The sequence below is a fragment of the Pholcus phalangioides genome, unplaced genomic scaffold (assembly GCF_987345545.1).
Source record: "Pholcus phalangioides strain wild (caught in Gottingen) unplaced genomic scaffold, Ppha-v1.0 ptg000028l_1, whole genome shotgun sequence".
NCBI classification, from domain to species: Eukaryota; Metazoa; Arthropoda; class Arachnida; order Araneae; family Pholcidae; genus Pholcus; species Pholcus phalangioides.
The window spans coordinates 4,580,574-4,602,638 of NW_028301618.1; the positions used below are offsets into that span (position 1 = coordinate 4,580,574).

The window sequence follows — 22,065 nt, forward strand, 5'->3', positions numbered from 1 at the left end:
AACAAGACTTGACTTGAACCCAGATCAGGTGGAAAAGATGGGAAAAACTGGGAAACAAGTAAAGAAGATTAAAAAATGTAAGAAAAAGAAAAAAATCATAAATGAAAATGATTCTGATAATTCTTCTTCTACTACTATGGAGACAGAAAATGGGGATTGTTCTAACGAACAAACAAGAAATATTGTTTTCAAAAACAAAAGTAATAATTTCTCTAAAGCATATAACCCACTTTCTAGTTCTTCAGAAAGTGAAGAAGAAAAAGAAAATCAACAAGGTTCTCTTGAGGATTTCCAAACTTGTGAAAAGAAAGGACAAAAATGTTTGGAATGTAAGAAACCCCTCTATGAACTTTTGAATTCGGAAGAATATGCACAGAAAATTAAAGATCTATATGTAGGAACACCAATGGATAACATCGAAGAATTTTATCATAATAGAATTGAACTAGCAACAGACTTTGCATATAGAATAAATCCAGAATTTGAGAAATTCCAGTTTAAAGAGTTCAAAAGAGGAAAAATTACAAACATTTTGCAAATGTTAAGTTGCCTTATTGATATTGTAGAATCAACAAACCTTGAATCAGGACGACCATGTTTGTCAAAAGCAGCAAGAAAAAGGGCGAGGATGTATATAAATATAATTCGAGATTGGATTGAGGTAAATGAAAAAGAATTTACTCAGATCCAATTTAAAAAAGGAAATATTCCGACTGAAGATGTTCCAAAAAAGAAAACTGTGATAATAGATGACTTTCCACCTCCTCTTCCACAAAGAAAGCCAAAAGAGAGGATGCAAAGGAGGGAAAAAATAAATAAAGAAAATGGAAAAGCTCAAATAGCTCAAAATATTTCTCCTGAACATAAAGGTAATGTTGAAATAGGTAAAGAAATTGATAATAATCCAATTTCACAAAACATGGATGAAGGCATACAAAAGAACAGTGAGAAAGAAAAAGAAAAAGAAACTAAATTTTCTCAACAAGAAGTGCAGAAGAAAATAGTAAATGATAAAGGAAAAGAATCATCAAAGAAAGATAAAGAGGTAGAGAAGAAAAGTACAGATGGTTCGAAGATGGGAAAAAATAAGGCAGCTCATAAGGGAAAAAATTTTAAAGATTCTGGTATTAAAATAAATATACAGAATTTAACGGACTTTAGTAAAAATAGAAGGTCCATTTCACTGGAACCTCAAGAAAAAGAAGACATTACAGTGGAGGAGATAATATCAAATGAAGAAGATGGATTTCAAAAGGTTGAAAGAAAGAAAAAGAAATCAAAACAAAATTTTCAAGATAAAACAAATGGAAGCTTTTCTATCCTCTTATATAAAAATGAAAATTTCCCAGGAAGATTTAGATATTTGAATATCTCAGAAATATCTAGAGAATTTCAGAAAGAAATAGTCCGGATCAGAAACATACAAAATGGCAAGGCAATTGATTGTAAAAATCTCATAACTTGCCAAAATATTCGCAAATTTATATTAGAAAGGAAATATCTTAGAGATCGTATATTTGTCATTAACCCAATGGAAAATGTTCTAGAGGAATATGAACAAAGACAAAACCCTAAAAAGAAATTTACGAATCAAAGTTCTGGAAATTTTCGAGATTCATCCAGAGTTTATAATTCTATTTCTAGTGAAAGAATTGCTCAGGGTAGACAAAAGGAAAGTTTTCAAAAATATAGATATCAAAACAACAGAGGATATTCAAATTCAAGAAATCAGCGATATCAACATAGTATGGAACAAAAATACATAGCTGAAGATAAAGCTAAAAACTTTTACCCAGTAAAAGATAAAAATCCTGCGCTTTTGATCTATAGAAACAATAATTCTTCAAACAATTCCACTATCAGTTTTAACAAAATTTTTGCTCAATTTGAACAGTATATACTGTCTTCAAGACCAATACGAGAAGGCATTGCAGTTGAGTGTGTAAGCATTCACGGCTGCAATCAACTTAAAAATTTCATATTAGGAAATAATTTTCTTAAAAAACATGTGTACTTGGTTATCTCAAATCCAAATAAAAATACCAATATATATCAACAGAAAAATAATTGGAAAACAAATGAAGATAACAGAAGTGCGCCTTTGCGTTTCGGCGAAGGTACTGTTCAATACAGAAATTAAAGCTTGGATCATTCAGTGACTGTGTACACTTCAATAAGATAAAATAAGGACTATAAAATGGATATTCGGGTGATCCAAGTTAATTTAGATAGAGGCTCAGATGCCTCTTATGAACTTGAACAGTGTGTCAAAGAACTTAAAATTGACATTGCCTTGATTCAAGAACCTTGGGTGTCGGTCAAAGAAAAGAAAATATTAGGATTTCCTGGAAAATGGAAAAAATGGAAATCAAGAAATAACAAGGCAGCTATATTAATAGCAAATCCTGAAATTCAGGGCACAATAGTTTCTGAAGAAGAGAACTTGGTGGCTGTCAGAATTTCAACATCTAGAGGATTAGCAATTCTGGCTAGTGCTTATTCCTCTCCATATGATAATGTGTTCAAAACTATTGCTGATATTAGAAAACTAATTGGATCTGCAGGTCATATACCTACTCATTTGGCGACCGATCTAAATGGTCACTCCACTATTTGGGGATATGATCATGATGATGTGAGAGGAAATAGCATTCTTGACATGATAATGGAATTGAACTTAAATATCTTAAATGGAGATAATACAATTCCAACGTTCACACATAGAGATGCAAAAGGATGGCCAGATCTTACCCTCTCTAATGCAAAAAATCCTAACCTTCCAAGTGACTGGAGAGTGGGGGATGAAGTTTCATTAAGTAATCATAAATATATCCATTTCTGGTTGAGAGCAAGTATGCCAGAATACAGTACTGTTATGTACAGTAACTCACAAAGAAGATTGAAAATCTTTATTCAAAAAATTAAACCAAAAATGAATAAATGGATTCAAACTATTAAAAATTCTACAGGGAAAAGTTCTCTCAACAAAGTCACTGAAGAAGCAATGAAAGGCATCAAGGAAATAGCTGACAAAACACTAAGAAAATTTATAAGAAAATCAACTAATAGTGCTTTTTGGTGGAATCAAGAATTAAGCATAGCTAGGAAAAGATTGAGAGCATTTCAAAGAAAGGTTGAAAAGGCTACGACTGAAAACAAACTGGATAGACAAATTCAGTTTAACAAAGAAAAAGCTTTATATAGAAAAAAGATTAGAGCTGCTAGAAACAATGCCTGGCGCAACTATTGTGAAAAAGCCGTGGACCCATTTGGGAATGTGTATCAAACAACAGTAAAGAAAAAATCATTACCACCCCAGATTGTTCTTCAGAATCCACAACAATCTCTGGAAGAAGCAGCAAGAGAACAACTTGGATACTTCCATCCCGACCCAAATCAAAGTGATGAAAATGAATGTTCACCTGATCTTTCAATAAGTTATGGTATTAGAAATAATTTTCTTCGTGATAAACCTATAACTAAGAATGAAATCAAGAGATCATTGTCTAGAACTGGGAAGAAAAAAGCCCCAGGTCCAGATAAAATTACCATACCTTTGTTGCTTAAAATTAACAATATTTTTCCTGACTTTTTATTTTATCTATTTAATAGATTTTTAAATCTGCAATTTATTCCTGATATTCTTAAAACAGGAAATGTTATTTTTATTGCTAAACCCGATAAGCCAGCTGGCACATTAGATGCATTAAGACCTATTACTTTATTGCCGCATGTCGGAAAAATATTTGAGCGTATCATAATTCAAAGAACCTCTTATTTTATTGAAAGAGTATCTTATTTGCATCAATTGCAATATGGATTTAGATATGGGCGCTCAACGGAAGACGCTATTTGTGATCTTTTAGATAGAGTAAATCAATACAAGAACATTGGAAAACATGTAGCATTGATATCTTTAGATATTAAGAAGGCATTTAATAGTATTAGATACTCTAGACTTAAACAATTAATTAACAAATTACCAATTCCTAATGCACTTGCTCAACTCCTTATTAATCTTACAGAAAACCGATATGTGGCAATGGAAGTGGAGGGAAAATTTGTTAAACAATCATTACGTATGGGTTGTCCACAAGGGTCTTGTTCGGGGCCGCTAATGTGGAACCTTGTTGCGGATGAATTGCTTAAACAACGCTGGCCAGGTGGAGTACGTGTGCAAGCATTTGCCGATGATTTAATATTAATGATTGCACACAAAACAATCAAAGGTGTGTCTGAAAAAGTCAAAGAAACTATGGTAATTGTAGATAGTTGGATGAGAAGAAATCATCTTCAACCGGCAATGGAGAAATCCAGCTATTTGTGGTTGAGTGATACTTCTAGAAGGCCAATTGTTCATCTTAGAAATGATAAAATTAAGAGAGCAACAACACTACAATACTTAGGGGTTTTAATTGATGACAAACTAAATTGGATCGCTCATTTAAAAAAACAGAAAATAAAGGCTAATCGAACACTACAAGTTTTGGCTCATTCAGCAGGATCTAAATGGGGAATCAAAGATAAACAAAGAAAAATTTTATATGAGCAGGTGGCGGTTAAAATTTTGTTATATGCTGCAGCCGTTTGGGGAGCCAATCAAACTGTAAGACTCAGCAATCAGTTATTAGTAGCTCAAAGACCTTTTCTGTTGTACATGACAAGAGCTTACTGTACAACATCAACAGCAGCTTTACAAGTGATAGCGGGAGTCCCAACGCTGCCATTTCTAGCAGAAACTGTTGCTAAAACATCTCTTCTTACCAGATTGAATACTGATGTTAAAATTGATAATACAATAATATTTGCTAACTCATTTCAATCAAAAATATCTGGTTGGGACTTGCATCCAGCAACAGACGTAATTAATCTGGTTAACATATTGGAAGAACAAGAACCAGTCTGTATGCGAGGAAATACAATCTTTACCGATGGATCAAAAACTTCCTCAGGAACGGCTGCCGCATGGGTAAGCTACATAGATGATGTAGAGACAGCAATATGGCAGGTTAAATTAATGTATCAATGTTCAGTCTTTCAAGCGGAACTTCTTGCCATAAGGAAAGCAATACAGCTAGCTGCACTACAAAAGAACCCTGTAATTATTTATACTGATTGTAAATCTGGTCTTTTAGCCATATGTAATCCACTTTCAACTAGCATGGATGCAAGAACAATTAGAAAAATTTTATACCGTAACAAACATATTACACTCAAATGGATAAGAGGCCACGAAGGAATTCTCGGTAATGAACGAGCCGATACTTTGGCTAAAGAGGCAACAGAATTTGAAGATAATGTAGCAGACATTCAACCACCTGGTTCGGCAGCGAAAAAGATCTTGAAAGAAGATCTGTTGAGGAAATGGCAAACATTCTGGGATAACCCAGAAACAAAAGGTAGGCAAATACATATTGTATTGCCAAAAGTAAGCCTTAAAGCAGCAGGTTGGTCGAGAGAGACCACAATTTTCTTCTCTCATCATGGACCCTTTCCTAATTATTTAGAAAGATTTAAAAAATCCAATAATTCAAATTGCAAGTGTGGGGACACAGGTACTCCCATTCATTATGCTACTAGATGTCCCTACTCACAAGAATTTCATATTGTTACGCCTAGAAGTGAACTTATAAAAGAATGGTATAGAAGAATTCTTAAAGTTCCAAATTGGCTTTTTAAAATTACCAATTTAATTCACTTTTTAGAAGCTAATCTTGAAAAAGTACATGATAAACAGCCTCCAGTAATCTCAAGGAACTTGGATAATATTGGACCTTCTGATAGAGTTCTCAGATCCATGGTGAGGGAGAGAATTAGGGCTCCGAACATTGACCCACGATATGATTCTGATTTTGAAGAATGTATATCAAATAATAGTGTAGACTTGGATTCAGAATACTACCCGAGTGAGTAGTAATGAAATATCCAAGTTTTTGTACATATTCATTTTTATTATTGTTGTCACTGTTATTATTTTTATTATTTTTGCTCTGTAACTGTAAAAAGATTTGTTGTAATTAACTTACTTTTGTTTTAAAAGAGGCTATAATGCCCAAAAAAAAGAGGATTGCCCAAAAAAGAGTTTGTCTACATTTTAGACATAAAAACCACAAAAGAGGCAATAGCCCAATAAAAGAGGCAATCCCAAGGTGTAAAAAAAAAAAAAAGAAACAAACAAACACACACACCTTTTGGAATAAATTGAAAAAATTTAATGAATTTGGTGAGACAATAATTTTCATCTTATTTGATATAATAAAGGAAACCCGCTGTTGCCTGGCGCTTGGTGGCCCATCAGCGTGAGAATTTCTATATCTTTCTGGGCGATACCCGCTGGTGCCTGGCACTAGGTAGCCCACCAGCGTGAGAATTTCTATATCCTTCTGGAGGAAACCCGCTGGTGCCTGGCGCTAGGAAGGCCCACCAGCGTGAGAATTTCTATATTTTTCTTGAGGATACCCGCTGGTGCCTGGCACTAGGAGGCCCACCAGCGTGAGAATTTCTTTGGCTCTCAGGGAATACCCGCTGGTGCCTGGCACTAGGAGGCCCACCAGCGTGAGAATTTCTTTGGCTCTCAAGGAATACCCGCTGGTGCCTGGCGCTAAGGCCCACCAGCGTGAGAATTAAAGCTTTCCAAATTCTCTGTTGTACATTTTTGATTTTGAATATTTGCCATGCTACTGTTAAGACAATGTTCCACCGAGGACTGTTGTCGCGAGACATTGATCTAAAATCTAAAGCATGGATAAGTTAATATATATATGTGGCTTTTTTTTTTTTTTTTTTTTTTTATATGGGGATCGGGTTGCGCTATGGCGGCCGCAGCGTTGTCGGTGCGAGAGGCGGGAGCGTTGTGGGAGATTGGGAGGGACGTCTGGCTCTCGGAAAGGCTGTGATGTTGAGGCTCATTTTTCCGCTATAGCTCACCCAATTGGGTAAAGGGCAGAAAATCACTTCATTGTGGTAGGCCTGAGCTACAGTCGGTTTCAGATAAAGATGAAGAGAAGGACAAAAGACTAATGCAGTGGTTCTCAGGCTTTTTTGACTCGCACGGAGCCCTTTTAAGTAAAAAAGTTCTATGGCGGACCCCCGTTGGCAAATTTTTAAATTATTCATCAAAGTTACTGATTTATTTTTGCTATTTAAAAATATTCAATTTTTTTTTTTAAATTTTACTGTCTTTTTTTTAAATTTTCCTCGATCGTCCGTGGAGCCCCCTGGAGAGTGCACAAGGAGCCCCAAGGGCTCCCGCGGAGCACCGGTTGGGAACTACTGGACTAATGTATGTGTAAGGTGTGGATGCGCGTATGAATCGGGAAAGTTTTTTTTTTGTCGAGATTTTCCAATAGAAGCCTAAGGGGAATTGCGTTTCGGCTGACGAACGGGATTCCGGAACGAACCATCTTCGTTACCCGAGGGGAACCACCACCGTATTCTATTCACGTAGACGTAGCCGTGATGTTGGTGTGAATCTCTACCGCCAGATGGCACTACGTCGCAGTTGTTTACATTCGGAAATAACTTGGCCTTGGACAACATTTATAGATGGCGCTTATCTGATAGTAGTTGTAGATCTGACTTTTTTTCTTCTTTCTGTGCTTTCACCTTCTCTCTTCTATTTTCTCTCTCTTTCTCCCCTCTTCAAAAAACAAATGTGTTTTTGCGCGGACACATCGTTTTGCGTGGCTCTCTAAGAACGTTTATACACACTGTGGGAGCTTTTCATTTCGTGAATACAATACCTTCGAGGAGAGGAGACACAATTCGGACGAAGACATGGGCGACAGACAACAGCAGCAGCCTCCGGATTCCTTGGGCAATTTCTCCGACATGAACTCCTACGTGGTCGGGATCCCGTTGTCGCCGTCGACCCTCTACGTGGACCACCCGTCCGACAACAACAATCGGTCGCATCTGCCACCGAACGACCTGGGATTCAGGAAGAGGAGCGGCACGTCTTTCCAGATCACCAGCGTCACCGTCCAGGGCCACCGGCTGAACAACGACGAGGGCGGGGACGACAGCGCCGACGACTACGAGGACAGCCACACGGACGACATCAGTTCGGACATACTGGACTCGTCCCGATTCACCGAACCCGACGGGTACCAGTCCGAGGACAACACCACCAACAACCTCAACAACGACGACATGTCGTCGCCGTGCGGCCCGCTCATCATCACGCCGTTCCCGACGGCGGCGGCGACGACGGTGGCGAACGGCAGCAACCCGACGACGACGATGAACGTCGGCCTGGGGATCGACATGTCGCCGCCGTTCTCCGCGGTCGGCACGAGCCTGGTGTCGAACGGCGTGACGATGATGACCAGCAGCTCCAACGGCCCCGTCAGTGCCCAGGTCCATCCGCTCCCGGACAACTGGCAGCACCGGTTCAAAGTCGTCAAGATAGTCAGCAGCGAGCCGTTCCGGAGGGGACGTTGGACGTGCATGGATTTCAGGGACCCTCCGGCTCCCCAGATGCAGCAGGCCAACAACAACAAGGGGGAACTGCCATCGATACAGGTCACTCCCAGCAGCCAGGACATCACTGCCATCGCGAGGGAGGAGCAGCTGAACTCCTTGAACAAGTCCGTGGCGCACGTTTACGAAATCAACGCCGCGAACGTCATCGGCATCAACAACCAGCCCAACCAACCTATATATGGGATATTTCTACCGCAGTACATCAACGAGAATATCGCCCAATACACTGGTATTGGTGGCGGCGGCTCAATCGGCGAGATATCCATCCCGTGTAAACTTCCGACAACAGACGCTGCCCAATTACAACAGCTGAGTCTCGACCCCAAGACTCTCGTCGGTGGTATCGACGGCGTCGTCGTCATGCCGGGCGACGCGTCTTCCGCCAGTGCCTTCCAGCGCCAGCCTGTCCTCGACGGCAATGCCAACAACCTCGAGCTAACTTATCCCGTCGTCAACGGCCACCACCAAAACCCGAGTGTCCTGACGACGCCACTGCCGCCGCGGATCCCCGCGGACGCCGTCCTCCCGCCGTCAGTGCCAGTGGATTACAACGACAGTGTTGTACCAATGAATTACAACGACAGTGTCGTACCAATGAATACCGACGAATGTGCCCGAGAAAGGAACTACCCCATGGAATCAACAGAAAGGTAAGCCGAGTTTTTCTTTGTTCTAGATATTGAGATCTATGTTCCGATAATTTCGATTTCATCATTCTCATTGACGAGTGGCTTAGGTTGTCTGAACATTGTTCAGCTGTGGTTCAAAAACCGAATACAATGTTCGGTCTCATTCTCTTAAAGTCATTCGTCCGCTCTTCAGCATGGGCGGAGATACGGGGGGGCCCCCCCCTCCAGCGTGCGTCAACGGTGGAGTCGACTGATCTAATGTATATATGAATTGACATCATCATCATCGTGCCCCCCCTAGCAATAATGACCGCGCGCCACCCCCAGATTTCCAAGTCTATCTCCTCCTCCTACGGAGTTGCTCCAGACCAATTTAAACAGGATCGCAGTGAAACGGTGCTCTCGTTTTTTTATTTGCTACGGCTCCGAATTGATCATAGTCCATGTCGTGCCAATCGAACAAGGACCAGGAACGATCGCCGATCGACAATTTCAGTCATCGTTTCGGAGGGGGGGGGGACGAGACCATGTCGTACTTCGTGGAGTGATCCCGGTATCACCTGGAAAGTATCCAGGGTTCCGGAAATCAAGTGGAATGTATCCATGGTTCCGGGAATCACGTGGAAAGTATTCATGTTACGTACATGTTCTAGGGCAGAGGTCGGCAAACCGTGGCTCGCGAGCCACATGCGGCTCTTTGGCCGCCTTCGATTGTGGCTCTTCCCCAAAATACCACGTGCGGGCGCACAAAAGTATGATGAGTGGAGCATGACGTTTAGCGTTGACAAGTGCATGGTCGCTGATTTTGGTTCGAACAACCCACGGTTCTCTTACGAGTCGAATGGTGTCTCTATCCCGGATGCAACTAGGGTCACCGATTTGGGAATTCTCATTGACGAGTGACTCATTGAGCACCCGGGGGCAAGCGCGCATTTTGACGCCCCCCCCCCCTTGTAATATTGAAGAAGAGGTTTCAGAATGAAATTTGCTCCCCCCCCCCTAGGGTCTAGCGCCCGGGGCACGAGACCCACCTGTCCTCCCCCCCCCCCAGTTGCGGCCCTGCCTACAGAGGGTTCATAGACTTGGTTGAAGGGGTGCAGAGAAGAGCTACGCGTGTCCTTGTTGGCACACGGGGCTTGAGTTATGAAGAGAGACCTCATTATTCAATGTGTTCGCATGTCGGAAACGCCGGTGTCGGGGGGATATGATCGAAGTTTTTAAATTTTTTCAACGGGATGGATGGGATGGTCCGTGAGGATACGCTATCAATCAACTGCTTCGACAAGGGGGCGCCAGTATCGATTTGTAAGAGACAAATTCAAGGCTGTGGTGTCGCGGGGAGAGTTTTTCTCCCTCTAACAGGGTTGTCAATAAATGGAATACCTTACCTCCAGGAGTCGTGAATTCTAACACAATCGGCACGTTTAAAATGAAGTACGATAGATATGGCCCCCTTATCCTGGAGTAGGGCCCCTAGGCTGGAATCTTTTGCGGGCCCCCGATCAGACTTTCACGGGCCCTCTTTATGATGGATTTATAGCGTGAAAAACAAAAAAATAATGAAAAATCGTCCCGGGCGCCAGGGCTGGAGCCTTGCCAGCCCACTCCTTGTGGGGGCCATGAGTGGGAGAAATCAAGAAGCCATCCGTACTTAGATAAGACTACCGTAATCGTTTTTAATGATCATTATATATTATCATTATTCTTTTTTACTTTTGGTATTAACTCGTTGCGGGGGGGCCTGTTGTGTGGCCTCGTGTTTGCATTTGTATGTCCTTATAGCCAGCATTGGCAGGGGAACCTGGTGGCCTCAGCTTGGGCCGTCTTGATAGCTTTTAAGGGCCTTCACGAAAATTGATTATGTGGTGATAGCAGACTGTAAAGCCACACGTGACCCAGGCTCTCTCCCGTGGGGGGATGTAAGCGCTGTACCCCGAGGGGGTTGAGCCAAGCTGGAGTGGGGGGGGGGGGAACCGAGCCAAAAACATCTATAGCAGAAGGCCCCCGCGCGAAGCCCGTGACGTATCCCGCGGTCACAGACATTGGATGCAGCAGACCGGTGCATGCGTGCCCCAGCTCTACCACAAATCTCATTAAGATCCCTTTGTGGACTCAATGCCTCCGGATCGTGACCACATGGGTTCATGCATCAAGACGGGCCCTTGGGGACAATTTTTTTTTGGGGGGGGAGGGTTCCAGCAGTGGAACCCTTTACTACCTATTAAATTGATTTCGAAGTGAATTTATAATGAATAGAAACTTCATGAATGAAGGATCGCCGGACCCCCCCACCCGTTCTCAGTCTGGGTATCTTGTAAAGAGGAGGGGGTTGGAAAGTCCACGGTACTTCAAGAGTAGCCACAACTTTTCCCCCATCTAATTCCCCTTAAATGCTTCACATCTCTTTCTTTCGCTGGTCCCCTGTGGGGCCCCTCCCCCCTTAAATCAACTGCCATTTTTTTTCGTTTTACTTGATTTTCGCGTAATACCCGGAGCCTCACGGGGGAGGGGGTGGCCCCGATTGAGAATCACTGATCTAAACTACGCTATAACGTAACGCACACATGTGCACATGGCACATAAAACAAGCGTATATTCCCATTAGGTCGATACTTATCAGTAGTAAACGTGTTTGAATTTCGAAAGCGGATGACGGTCGCCGCCATCTTGTTTCCATTGAGGAATATCGGCGGTTTTTTTTTTTTAAACGACGGACGGCTTATCAATTAAATGGCGGAAACGTCGCGTACGTGATGCCCTCGTTCGAGTGTCGACATTCGGAAACGCTCTTAACATCATGCTGATGATAACATTTGAAACGAGTACAAAAATAATCGAGGGGGACGGGGGTGTTCCGAAACACGCGTTCCAATTGCTTCGTTATCGGCTGGGAGGAGGAAGAGAAGAAAAAAAACCCAATATTTGCCGATGCTGCAAGTTCAGCCGAATCCGTGTTTCGATTCAGCCGCGATTGTGAAACGGTGCTCTCGTTTTTTTTTACTTGCTACAGCTCCGAATCGATCATAGTCCATGTCGTGCGAATCGAACAAGGACCATGCCCGATCGCCGATCGACAATTTCAGTAATCGTTTCGGAGGGGGGGGGGGGGACGAGACCATGTCGTACTTCGTGGAGTGGTCCCGGGATCACCTGGAAAGTATCCATGGTTCCGGGAACCAAGTGGAAAGTATCTATAGTTGCAGCAATCAAGTGGAAAGTATCCATAGTTGCAGCAATCAAGTGGAAAGTATCCATAGTTGCAGCAATCAAGTGGAAAGTATCCATGGTTCCAGAAATCACGTCGAAAGTATCCATAGTTGCAGCAATCAAGTGGAAAGTATCCATTGTCCAGTCATCAAGTGGAAAGTATCCATTGTCCATCCATCAAGTGGAAAGTATCCATTGTTCAGCCATCAAGTGGAAAGTATCCATTGTCCAGCCATCAAGTGGAAAGTATCCATTGTCCAGCCATCAAGTGGAAAGTATCCATTGTCCAGCAATCAAGTGGAAAGTATCCACAGTTGCAGCAATCAAGTGGAAAGTATCCATAGTTGCAGCAATCAAGTGGAAAGTATCCATTGTTCAGCCATCAAGTGGAAAGTATCCATTGTTCAGCCATCAAGTGGAAAGTATCCATTGTCCAGCCATCAAGTGGAAAGTATCCATTGTCCAGCAATCAAGTGGAAAGTATCCATAGTTGCAGCAATCAAGTGGAAAGTATCCATGATTCCGGAAATCACGTCGAAAGTATCCATGAGTCCGGAAATCAAGTGGAAAGTATCCATTGTCCAGCAATCAAGTGGAAAGTATCTATATTGCACACATGTTCTAGGAATCGCCAGGAACGTATCCACGGTCAAGAGAGCTCTCGAAATTATAGCCCCGTTCTTCAAGACATTACTACGTCTTTGCCGTTCGTTGTCGTTTCTTTAATAAGCGCCCCCAACGATGCGTCGGGGGTCCCGAGTATTCCGCGGAACTCCGATCGAGAAACATTTTGTCCGATAAAAACGGTTTCAGTCTTCACGCAGGGTCGTTCCGGCGCATGGGCTCGCCCGGGGCGGGGACGCGCTTCTGATGACCTTGTTCTATAGGTATTCGGTCCTGGAGGCCCGTGTTGTTAAGAGGACCGTCTTACGTTCCAGATTCGTTTCGTTCGCGATTGCCTTCCACCTCGAAAAAACGAAGTTCCTCAAGCTATAGACCAGGGAGGTTTTCGTAACCGCATACCAACGAGTAACCGCAAATATGTCGGATAACCGCACCTTACATTCAAGCGAATTTTTTTCTCTTTCTTCAAAATAACCAGGATCAGTGGGGGAAGCCTTGTGTGATTTATAGCCTATTCACAAACGGTTGCCACGGTAACGCAAATAATACAGCGTATGACGCTGGGCGGAGGGGGGGGGGTGCAACCTCCCCTACCTAATTTACATAAAGACTGATGAGGCCGCTGCCATCGCGGGTGAAATCAATTAACTTCCCTAAATGAAAAGCCCGAAGTTTTTTTTCGTTAAGGGAAGAAGAGAGAAAAAAGAGGGCTTTTTGCCAAAATGGAGGTTTAAATATGGCCGACTTTCTGCCCTCGCGCAGCTGGAATCCATTAAGAAAGCCCCCCCCCCATTCGGAGTTTCTTTAAAAATAGTTCCCTAATAAGATGTGTCTGAGCCGCATTTTTCACGGTCTTCCCACAATGGAGGAGGGGGGGGGTCGGTTCATTTGCATATTGTGAAAACGTCAGAGCCCCTGCTCTATTATCTACGGTGATCCCTCCTGGAGAGAAATTTTCATTTGTCCCTTTACATAAGCGGCTACAGGGGCCCCTCATGGGGGGGGGGGAAGGACGAATCTTCACCCTACCGCCTACTCCCTTTCTTTCAATTTTTCCACTGAACCGGGTGGTGAACGGGGTACGATCGCCTATCGCCTTACCCTTGTATCCACCTGTATACTTGTATCGTAAGAAATAATTATAGAAAAACTTTCCAGAGCCTTGCACCCCCCCCCCCACAATATGTATAGGCCATCGTGTTTAGATTAGGAGGCTGTGTTTTGTGGGGGGGGGGCCTTTTGATTGATTGCAGTAGTTTTGCTGATACGTTTCCTTTATAACCGAATATACGTCTCAATGGCTCCAAATGATCCATCGACTGGGAAATAATCCGATTCGATCGCGATCGATGGATTAGCCACAAATGTGGCGACAATGATTAACATAGAGACTCAATCCTCTCATCGATATAGTGACTCACGGGACTTACGACGTTTTGGCAAGCGGCGATTAACTCTTATTATCAGCCACGAGGTCATCATCCACGGACAAAAAGACCTTCGAAAACGTAGATTATCTTCTCAAATTATCGCCAAATGCGAGGAATCTCGCCAACTATTGATTTATTTTTATACGTTTCACCTCCCTTTCCTTCCTGGTGAATCGAATCCATTGATTAATTATTGAAGTTTCTCACCTTGGGTTGTATTTCCGCCATTTTTATTATTATTATTATCGTTCCATGTTTCAACAAGGATATATTGATATCCTCCCATGTTGGCGAGGAAGTCGAAACCGAGATGGCGCTCAAGTCATTGAAGTGGAAAACAAAAAAGCAGACGACGTCTTTGGGATGAGCCAGCGTTTTTTTTCCCCCTTTTTTTTGTTTTTTCGTTGGTCAAGGCCGTTCCTTCCCCCTTAATAATAATAATCATCATCATCATCACCTTCGTGTTGTGGTTAATTGTTAGATCTCTCTTTCTCTCATGAGAAGAATATTAATTATTGACAACAAACAAATATGGATGGTGTCCTTGTGGGGGCTGACCGTAACCGATAGTGTTGTTGTTATATCGATTGTTTCTCTCGCCAATAGTATGTATGCGTGTCATTTCGTTGGGTGTCCACGCCCGATGAAATGCGTCATGCAATGATGACGGTGACTCGCATCATAGATTGGACATGTCTCCTCTCCCATAAATAGAACCATTCCATGTCCACGATTGATGTCACCCTTCTAGTCAGTGTGTCCGGGCCGTCCCGGATTGAAGAACCTATCCCGTATTCCAACCGATCAATCTTTTGGCACCAATAACGTGTGAATTATTTAGGTTACCATGGTATCGAATCCCAGTATAAAGGACGGTATAAACAGAATCGAGGGCCCACGGCCAAAGTGACGTTCTGGGCCCCTGTACCTGGCTGCAGGGGCGGATTTATAGATTTGCCGCCTGTGGGCCACACAAACTTCGCCGCCCTTCAACCACTCTAGCCTAATTTTCTTGAACATCATTCCTCGAATTTGTCGCCCTGGACTATAACTCGCTTAACCCGCGCCCGTCTTTAAATTCTTCTTTTGGTCGCTCAAATGCTTTCACACTATCTCTAGGTCACTCTTTTCGACATTTCACATGCTTTCACACTCTCTAGGTTACTATTTTGGGCAACTCTATGTCACTCTTTTTGTCGCTCACTCTGAACTCGTTTCTCTCTACGTCACTTTCCGGTCGTGCACATGCCTACACGCTGTTTTGATCACTCACATCCTTGCGCACACTCTAGGTCATTCTCTATGTCGCTCACTGATTCCCTCTCTTTCTTGGTCACTCTTTTGGTCGCGCACGTGCTTGCACATTGTTTCGGTCACTATACACTCTAGGTCACTGTTTTTGTCACTCAATGAACTGATAACTCCCCCACCCGTAGTATTTTTTCTTTTGGTAGTGCACTGCTTGCACAAACTCTGAGCCACTCTTAATGCCGCTCACTGTGTGTGTGTGTGTGTGTGAGAGAGAGAGAGAGAGAGAGAACTGGTTCTTCCCCCTCTCTCTCTCTAGGTCGGTGATTCCCAACGTAGCGTCCATGACCCCTACAAGGGTGCAATTTGATTTTTTAAGGGGGGAAATATGGGAATGAGGTTTTCTTTTCGTTTCTGTTAGGACTTGGGACTTTGCAGAACCCCCTACGATTTCTGTATCAGTTCAAATTCACACTTTTAAGCAATTTCCTTTTTCGATGACTTCTTTCTTGCAATTCTTCACTCAGTGTTTTCTTTGGAAGCGCTTCAACCAAGGGTGGGTGCTTAACGCTCCGTGTTCCGCGGAACAATTTGCACCAGTGAAAGACCCCCCCCCCTCCCCTTGTGCCAATAAAAACAAGGAATATGCAAGCCACGCGGACCCCCCCCCCTTCACAAGATAATATTCTTCTGTACGTAGCAATATAAAAACAATACGTTTATTGCTATCTCATCCAAGCTCACGGACCTCCAGAAGTCTCTCCAAGGACCCGTGGTTAAGAACCGTTGCTTTCAACTCAATAAATGACTTTTTTTGGCTGCCTCAACGTGAAGAATAGGACTACTTTTTGAATAACAAGAATGATAGGGGAGAGAGGTGAGAGGTGGCAAAACCCCCGGATCATAAAATTTAAGGATGTAAAGCAAAAACGTTTTTACATGTCGTGGAACCATGAATTTTCATGAAAGAAAATGGGGGAAGGGAGAGTACCCCCCCCCCCATATACTGACACAAAAACTCTTGTTAGGACCCTACCTCCAGATACCAGGGCCGTCTTAAGAGCATCATGGGCCCCCGGGCCAAATGATTTTTCTGATGCCCTACGTGATGAATTCTCGGAAATTCCAACCACATTTCATTTTTGTGAGGCCCCTTTTCTCTTGAGGCCCCCGGGCCATGCCCGAGTGGGTCCATGTGGTAAGACAGCACTGCCAGATACATGTATCTGTAGGAGGTAATGGACAAATGGACAGAACAGACAGATATGTCGCTTACGCGATTTGAGCTCATTGCCCCGGAGGGCGCGGTCGTGACGGAGAAAATTCTGAACGACAAAGGGGGGGGGGGAGATATTTGTCCCCTTTTTCCCCTTTCGTAGGGTACTATATACATCCGTTACGAAGTATAGATGACAATCGGAGATAAAATTGGAAAGAAAGGGTTTCGTCCCTCTGCTGGGGAATCGAACCGCCAATCTCGCACTTCCCGGGCGCGTGTCCTACCATTTAAACTACAGAGGACAGGCACCTTCTTTCCTAAGAACACTGTGTTGTTCCTTTGGGCTGAACGCGACTGCGCAATAGACAGCCTCCCGACTCGGAAGCAGCCGCCACCTACAGAACAAGGCCTCCGCACGAAGCTCGTGACGTCACGGAAGAAGGCCATTTCACCTATTGCCATTGGATATAGCAGGGCGACGCATGCGATTGCTTTACCTTTTTTTTTGCATTATATCCAGTGGCAATATGAGAAATGGCCTTCTTCATTGACGTCACAAGCTTCGTGCGGAGGCCTTGGTCTGTAGGTGGGTGTTGAAGCCGCTCGTAACGGAATTAGCCAGAGTTGCTCATCGTTTCGTTCTACGCGTTCGTTAATATCGTTATACGTACAATCGTTGTGACAATGAACATTCATTCGAGATTCAAAAAATACAATTCACAATGTGTAAATGCAAAATTACAAAAATGTACCCGTATAGTGCGGACAGGGAGACATCGGGATTTCGATGGCCTACAAAAAACGATAGGAACCACTGCTCTAGGTAAGTCTTCTGGAAGCGACATGATTACGCACTCTAGGTCACTCTTCTTATCGCTCACTGAACTGGTCCCCTCCATATCTAGGTCACTCTTCTTATCACTCACTGAACTGGTCCCCTCCATATCTAGGTCACTCTTCTTATCACTCACTGAACTGGTCCCCTCCATATCTAGGTCACTCTTCTGATCATACACGTGTTTGCACATTCTCTTGGTCAGTGGTTCTGAACCTTTGGAAGCCCGCGGCCCGGTTGATTTCTTTTATGTGAGTGGAAGGCCCGGTCATACGCACGCCTAATGGGCGTAAAAATGAATCGGTGAGCTATTCACGGCCCGGTTTGACTGATGTCAGGGCCCGGCGGTTGAGAAACAAACACTGCTCTAGGTAACTCTTTTGATCGCTCTCTGATCTGGTCCCTCACTCTCTAAGTCACTCTTTCTGTCGTGCACATGCTAGCACACTCTGAGTAGCTCTTCTTTTAATGTGCGACATGCTTGCACACTCTCTAGGCCACTTTGTTTGGTCGCTCACTGACTTCGCCCATCTTTTGGTCACGCACATGCTTGCATACTCTCTGTGTCCCTCTTTTGATCACTCACTAGACCTCCTCGCTCTCTAAGCGCAAGAGGATTTATGATTTTGCCACTCTGGTGGGATAAATAAATTTTACCACCCTACTCTCTCTCTCTCTCTCTACCAGTGCGGGGCCTATTTTTGGCACCCCCCCCCCGAATAACGTTTTCTTTGCGGTCGACAAAGTATTTTTTCCCCATTTAATTCGTACTTGACGCCCTCCTCCTAGAGCGGTGCCCTGGGCGGAAGCAGCCCCTGACCCTACCGAACTTGCCGCCCAGGGCTTAAGTTCATTCGCCACTCTCTACCGCCCCTGCCCCATTAAATACTCTCCTGCCGGCTGAAAGTACCAGCCTATCAACTGAAATATGAACTCTCGGTCGTTAAAATCGCATTGTCACGAGTCCTCCAATATACTCGAGGCCCGGAGGGCCTTTAGAGAGAGCCCTTACGTCTAGACGACCCTGAAGATAGGGACGAGGAAACTTTCAAAAACAAGCTTTAAAACGTAGGTACAGCTCATGGGTGGGCTGACAAGGCTCCAGCCCTGGGGCCCGGGACGATTTTCACCTTTTTTTGTTTTTCCACGCTGTAAATTCATCATAAAGGGGGCCCGTGAAAATCTGGTCGGGGGCCCCCGCATAAGATCCTGGCCTGGGGGCCCTGCTCCAGGATGTGGGGGCCATGGTAGCGCTCTCTGAACGGACTTCACGTTCACAAGACGGTCTGAATCACGAATTTTTTTTTGGCGGAGTTTTCCGAAACTTGGGAGATTATGGGAAAAGAATATAGTAACATTTTGGCAACTTTTTGTTTGGCGAAAATTGGAAATGCTATTTTCCCGTCAGTTCAGCTTTTCAATTTTCCGTATTCTATTCAGCTCAATGAAATATATAATAGCCAATCCTACTCATAACGAATCCTAAGATAGATGAAGATTTTCTAGAATGTCTGGTGATTACAGAATATTCGCTGAAAAATATCGCCAAATTTCATTATTTACGAATATTATTTAAATATATGAAAATTTTCGCACAAAAAGTGTTGTTTTTTTTTTTGATATGCTGACCATATACCATCGTGCAAAATATACGGGAAATCAAGATCCCAAATACGGGACATCACCGATTCTCGCCAAAAAGAACGAAACAGCTTCAAACGTGTGAGCATTACCAATTGTGGCGCGAATTTAGGGGGAATTAAGGGCTGTAACAAATCATGGTGAACTAAAATGTATTTCACGGGGGGAGAGGAAGCTAACATACAGTGGAATCCCGTTTTAACGAATACTGTTATAGCGAAAATCTCCAATTTAGGGACATCAGTGAACACCGTTGTGAAATCACCGACTTTTACAGTGAAGGGTGCTCCAAACTAACCCCTCGCTCACCACCTAAAAGGAAAAAACCTCGCATGTTCACTAAAAAGCCGGTATCGCACTTAAAAAGTTTTACAAAAATGGTTTTATAAAACTTGAAATAAGCGTATCGGCTTACATTCGTGCGAATGTAGGCTTATTGTTTTTTCTTTTCAAGTTTTGTAAAAGATTTTTCATCAAACTTTTATAGTGTTATCCTGGCTTAAGGCCGGGATTACGCTATAAAAGTTTTATAAAAGGACTTTTATAAAACTTGAAAAATCCGACGAATGAGATTATTGGTTACATTCTAGAAAATGCTTCCGGTGACCTTATTGGTTGCATTTTTCAAGTTTTACGGGACTTTCACCAAACTCTTAGTGTAATCCCGGCCTTAAGCCAGGATAAAACTATGAGTTTGATAAAAGTTATTTTATAAAACTTGAAAAAATAATATTACCGGTTGTATTCGCGCAAATGCAACCAATAGTCTCATTGGCTTTTATAAGATAAGTTTTATAAAATAACTTTTATCAAACTTGGCCTTACACTATAAAAGTTTTGTAAAATGTGCTTCTATAAAACTTGAAAAATAACAACGAATAAGCTGATCGGTTACATTCGAACTAATGCAACCTATCAGTTTATTGGTTGTATTTTGCAAGTTTTATAAAAGCACTTTTACAAAACTTGAAAAATGCAACCATTAAGGTCAACGGTCGCATTTTCTAGCATGTAATGAATAACCTTGGTTGTATTTTTCCAGTTTTATAAAAGAGCGTTTGTAAAACTTTTATAGTGTAATCTAGGCCTTAGGCCGGTATTACACTATAAAAGCTTGATAAAAATTCTTTTATAAAACTTGAAAAATGTAGCCAATAAGCACATCTGTTACATTCGAGCAAACATAACTAATTTGCCTATCGGTTGCATTTTTCAAGTTTTATAAACGAACTTTTATCAAACTTTTATACTGTAATGCCGGCCTAATATAAATTTGTAGGATTGTATCAGTTATCACGGATTCGCCAATCATTTGTAACGGCGCCAAATCAAACTGACTCGTGTTGTTAGTAATAAGTTAATAAGTTCTTAACGATTCTTTTTGCCCTTCGGAAAATTCGCCAATTTGCGCCAAAAAAAAGAATCATTTCTGATCAACGAAGGGTGGGAAAAATTTACAGTAGTATCTTTTTCTTCTTTTCCCTTCGCTCTTCATCAGCTGTCGTCTGCTTGTCTTATGGATCCCCCCCCAAAAAAAATGGAATGCGTTCACCTGAATCCTGTAATACGTCTCAGCATATAAATTGTGGCATTGATTGGAATTCTATCCAGTCTGTATCTGTGTGTAGCATGTCGTCTGCTTCTCTTCAGAATCCTTAAAGAGTTCTTTTATGAACAGAATGCGTTCACTGAAACGTGTAAGAACTCGAAATTCGCTACATCTTGTTCGTTTTGATCCAGTTGGTACCTCTTTGGCACACGTCGTCTGCTTGTTATAGGACGAGGCGTTTGAATCCATTTTTGAATAGATACCTTTGTACTCATTTGGCGTGATTTCTCTCGTAGGCAGGTTTTTTTTTCGTTTGCTCAAAACGTTCACCAATTCATGCCAAATTAGGGATAAAGTAGCCACCGCTTATAAGAATCACGTTTTGTTCAGCCATTTTGATTCTCATAAGAAAGGAAAAAAGAGGTTTTCGTAACCCCATACCAACGAGTAACCACAAATCATGGCCCCCACAAAGGGGGTGTGCTGACAGGGCTCTAGTCCTGGGGCCCGCGACAGTTCTCATCATTTTTTGCTTTTTCACGCTATAAATTAACTACAGAAGGGGCCCGTAAAAAGTTTGACGGGGGCCCCGCAAAAAGATTGCCCCTCTCCAGGATGTCGGGACCATGCCACAAATATTGCCATGCGACCCCCCCCCCCACACACACACACACTGTCAAGGGTAGGGCTGATAGGGCTCCAGCCTTTGGACCCAGGATGAATCTCATCATTTATTTTATTATATTATTATTATTTACGTTATAAACTCAGTATAGAGAAGCCTGTGAAAAGTCTGCCTCGAGGACTCACCAAAGATTCCAGTCTAGGGGCTCTGCTCCAGGATGTGGGGGGTGGGGCATGACCATTGTCCGAGAGCATAACTCTAGATCAAAGGTTCCCAAACTTTTTTGTTCCATCGCCCACTTCTTCAAAATATTGTTTTAATCATCGCCTCCCTCCACAACTCAAGCCAACCCATAGGATCTAATGTTATACCCGTAGCTTCTACCACCTTCTGGACCTTTCTACCGCTCCCGGGGGGGGGGGCGATATTGCCCACTTTGGAAAACACTGCTGTAGATAGATTCAAGGGCGTAGCGAGGGGGGGGGGTCTGGTCCCCCCCCCGAAATGTGAGAAAATGACCGAAAAAAAGGAAAAAGATGGCCAAATCCATTGTTCTGTCACTTTGGTCCCCCCC

General features: G+C 43.0%; 1 protein-coding gene across 2 annotated transcripts in view; it reads left to right on the top strand.

Moving 5' to 3' along the window:
* Positions 1 to 7,595: 7,595 nt before the first annotated feature.
* The window catches only part of LOC149067801 (TSC22 domain family protein 4-like), a 207,590-nt gene continuing 193,120 nt past the window's right edge, over positions 7,596 to 22,065 (top strand). The window contains exon 1 of one of the 2 annotated variants that reach the window (XM_089252278.1): positions 7,596 to 9,134. In XM_089252278.1, the coding sequence (XP_089108404.1) occupies positions 7,777 to 9,134 (1,358 nt within the window). In that variant the 5' untranslated portion in view covers positions 7,596 to 7,776. The remainder of the gene's footprint in view (positions 9,135 to 22,065) is intronic. The other variant, XM_089252277.1, reaches the window with a different exon arrangement.